This window comes from Elephantulus edwardii, unplaced genomic scaffold (genome assembly GCF_000299155.1).
Source record: "Elephantulus edwardii isolate Elephantulus edwardi_28Jun2011 unplaced genomic scaffold, EleEdw1.0 scaffold00081, whole genome shotgun sequence".
In the NCBI taxonomy this organism is placed as follows: Eukaryota; Metazoa; Chordata; class Mammalia; order Macroscelidea; family Macroscelididae; genus Elephantulus; species Elephantulus edwardii.
In genome coordinates, this window is record NW_006399831.1 from 11060608 (window position 1) to 11063550 (window position 2943).

The following is a 2943-nucleotide window of genomic DNA, read 5'->3' on the forward strand; positions in this document are numbered from 1 at the left end:
TATCAAACTACTTTTAGTGCTAGTCAAATTTAGGTTGGAGAAAGTTCAACATGGATACTAATGGTTGGGACTTTTTTAAAAAAATTATTGTTATTTTTTATTCATTTTAATGAAAATTTACAGAGACTTTGGATTTCCATTCATTCGTTGTTGCACTTTTCTCCCTGCCCACCCCTCCCCCACAGTTCACACTTCTGTTTGAAAAGTAAAATTCTTTCATTGATTGTTTTATAATCCCTCCCCACATGTCCACTCCACTATACAGCCTTCTAGACTTCTGTCATGACAATAATACCTAGTCATATATCCTTTTTAAGCAGTTTTCTGCCTCATCTGTTTCGAAGCCATATACAGTATTTATCTCATCTTTCTCAGTCTCTCCCTCCCCCCACCCAACCCCAATTTCAGTACTGTTTTACAACAGTGGTACTATGTAGTATTTGTCCTTTTGTGACAGAGATCTTTTACTCAGCATAATGTCCTCCAGGGTCATGGCTTTATTCACAATAGCAAAGAGTTGGAAACAACCTAAGTGCCATCAACAAACGAATGGATATGCTGCATTGAGAAACAAGATTGGGACCTTTTGGATAAAAATTTTTCTTTGGAGAATGAATAGAATAAGGCCTCTATAGTGATGACAGAAGATAAATTTGAACTGTGGTGTGGACAAACAGTATTGAATATACGTTTTGTATACTGGATTGCCAGAACAGTGACAAATCAGTCTTAGAAGAACCACAACCAGAATATTCTTTAGATGTGAGGGTGGCAAGACAAGACTTAACTTGAACACGTCATTAGGAAGACCCGTTTCTGGAAAAGGACGTTTATATTTGGTAACCCTCCAATAAAGGGTCAGGAAAAATGAGGGGACCCCTCTTAGAAAGGAGTTGATAAAGAGATTGATGCAGCATTGACTCAAGCAAAATAATGATTATGCAGATCGTTCTGGACTGGGCAGCATTTCACACAGGCATATGTAAGGTTGCTGGTAAGTTGGAGCCAGGCCAATGGCACCTAATGGCAGTAATACCAGTAGTGATGACTGAAGCAATTTAATCTGAACCTGAACTTTAAAAACATGCAATTGTATTTCAATCAGTACTTTTGTTTGTGCTGCTGCTGTTGTTTTACACATGACTTTTTCCAAGAGATTTTCAATGTCCACACAGGTTGGGGTTATTTTTCCTGACTTCTATTTACTCTAGTACTGTTTCTGACGATAACATTATGGTGTCTTTAAATATTAATACTTAAAGTTGTTTTCACTTAATTGAGAAGATAAAATATGTTTTGTTTTTTCTCTCAATGTATTAAGAAATTAAATGAACAAGCCGCTGAACTGTTTGAATCTGGAGAGGATCGGGAAGTGAATAATGGTCTAATTATCATGAATGAGTTTATTGTCCCATTTTTGCCCTTATTACTGGTGGATGAGATGGAAGAGAAAGATATTCTTGCTGTGGAGGATATGAGAAATCGATGGTGTTCCTACCTTGGACAGGAAATGGAATGTAAGTTTATATAATGCTCGTGGGTACCTAAGTTATTGTAATTAAAAGCAATTAATATTAGATAACTATTTTTTACTGTTTTCTGTAATATTTTTATATTTACAGCATTAAATTATTTTACTTTACAAGTTCAGTTATGCACATTGCCATTTGTATTTTATCACTTCTCCAAAGAAAGCATTTTGAGATGTAACAACAGATCGTTCTAAGTTAGTGAATCTATTAAGGACAGTCATTCCTCTCTGTCTTTATCTTTAATTATATCTCTATGTTTATGTTTACAGCAAACCTCCAAGAAAAGCTGACAGATTTTCTACCTAAACTCCTTGATTGCTCTACAGAGATTAAAGGTTTTCACGAGCCTCCGAAGCTACCTTCCTATTCCACACATGAACTCTGTGAAAGATTTGCCCGAATAATGTTATCCCTCAGTCGAACTCCTGCTGACGGAAGATGAGCAGCACACACTTTCCCTAAGCACACTGTATAAACATTTTTTAGCTCTTAACCCTTGCCTTCCTATCACAGGGTATGCTTGTTGCTGCTATAGTTTTTAACTTTTTTATTTTAATAACCGCAAAAGACAAAATGACTATACAGACTTTAGCCAGACTGCAGTCAATAAAGCTGAGAATCGCATGGCGCTCAGACTTTCTTTTAACCAGAACCTATGTATAATTGCATATCTGATTGATTTTATCATGGCAAACCATGCTTTTGCCACCTGTTTCAGTATTACTTTGCTTTTATCTTTTCTTTATCAATAGCTTTCCACTCAGTGTTGGCCCTCCCTTGACTGCAGCCATTAAAGTGTTCAGCATTATGTACAATATATAATATTTGGTAGCTTGTAAAGGAAATTGAAGAATAAAGTTTTATTTATGGCTATCTATATGTTTGTAAGCAGGTATATTGTATGTTAGTGTATTACTGCTCTAATATATAAATTTTGTCTGGGGATTGATTAAGACTTGAGGATAAACAAATCTTTTAATTTTAGTCTAATGTTAACACATTGGACATTTACTAACTATTTGACACTTATATATATTTATATTTTTTACTGAGTTGAACTTACTATGGCACCTAAACATATTTTGAATGAAAATAATGTTTTCACTGAAGTGCTCAGCTGATTTTTAAGTCAAACCACACTGAAACTTTTAACCTTTTCTTAGATTAACCATTTATTTTTTTATGTATTTATAGCCAATAAAGCAAGGTGATTATTTCAAGATAAAAGAGAAAAAAGTACTTGAATAAGGGCTACTTAAATGTGTAACTTAAAAGATATATGTATATATAAATACAAACATACACAGACACACATATATTCTTCATAATGGAGAACAATGTTTTGCATTATATAATCATTCTATTTTTGTAAATTGTATACCACTTTAATTGAAAATGTTCTCTACTAATT

The 2943-nt window shown here is 33.9% G+C and overlaps 1 protein-coding gene across 1 annotated transcript in view; it reads left to right on the forward strand.

Moving 5' to 3' along the window:
* USP25 (ubiquitin specific peptidase 25) overlaps positions 1–2405 on the forward strand; it is a 220518-nt gene extending 218113 nt beyond the window's left edge. The window contains exons 23-24 of the mRNA XM_006889818.1: positions 1322–1517; positions 1802–2405. Coding sequence (XP_006889880.1) covers positions 1322–1517; positions 1802–1974 — 369 coding nt within the window. The 3' untranslated portion in view covers positions 1975–2405. The remainder of the gene's footprint in view (positions 1–1321; positions 1518–1801) is intronic.
* The last annotated feature ends 538 nt before the right edge of the window (positions 2406–2943 follow it).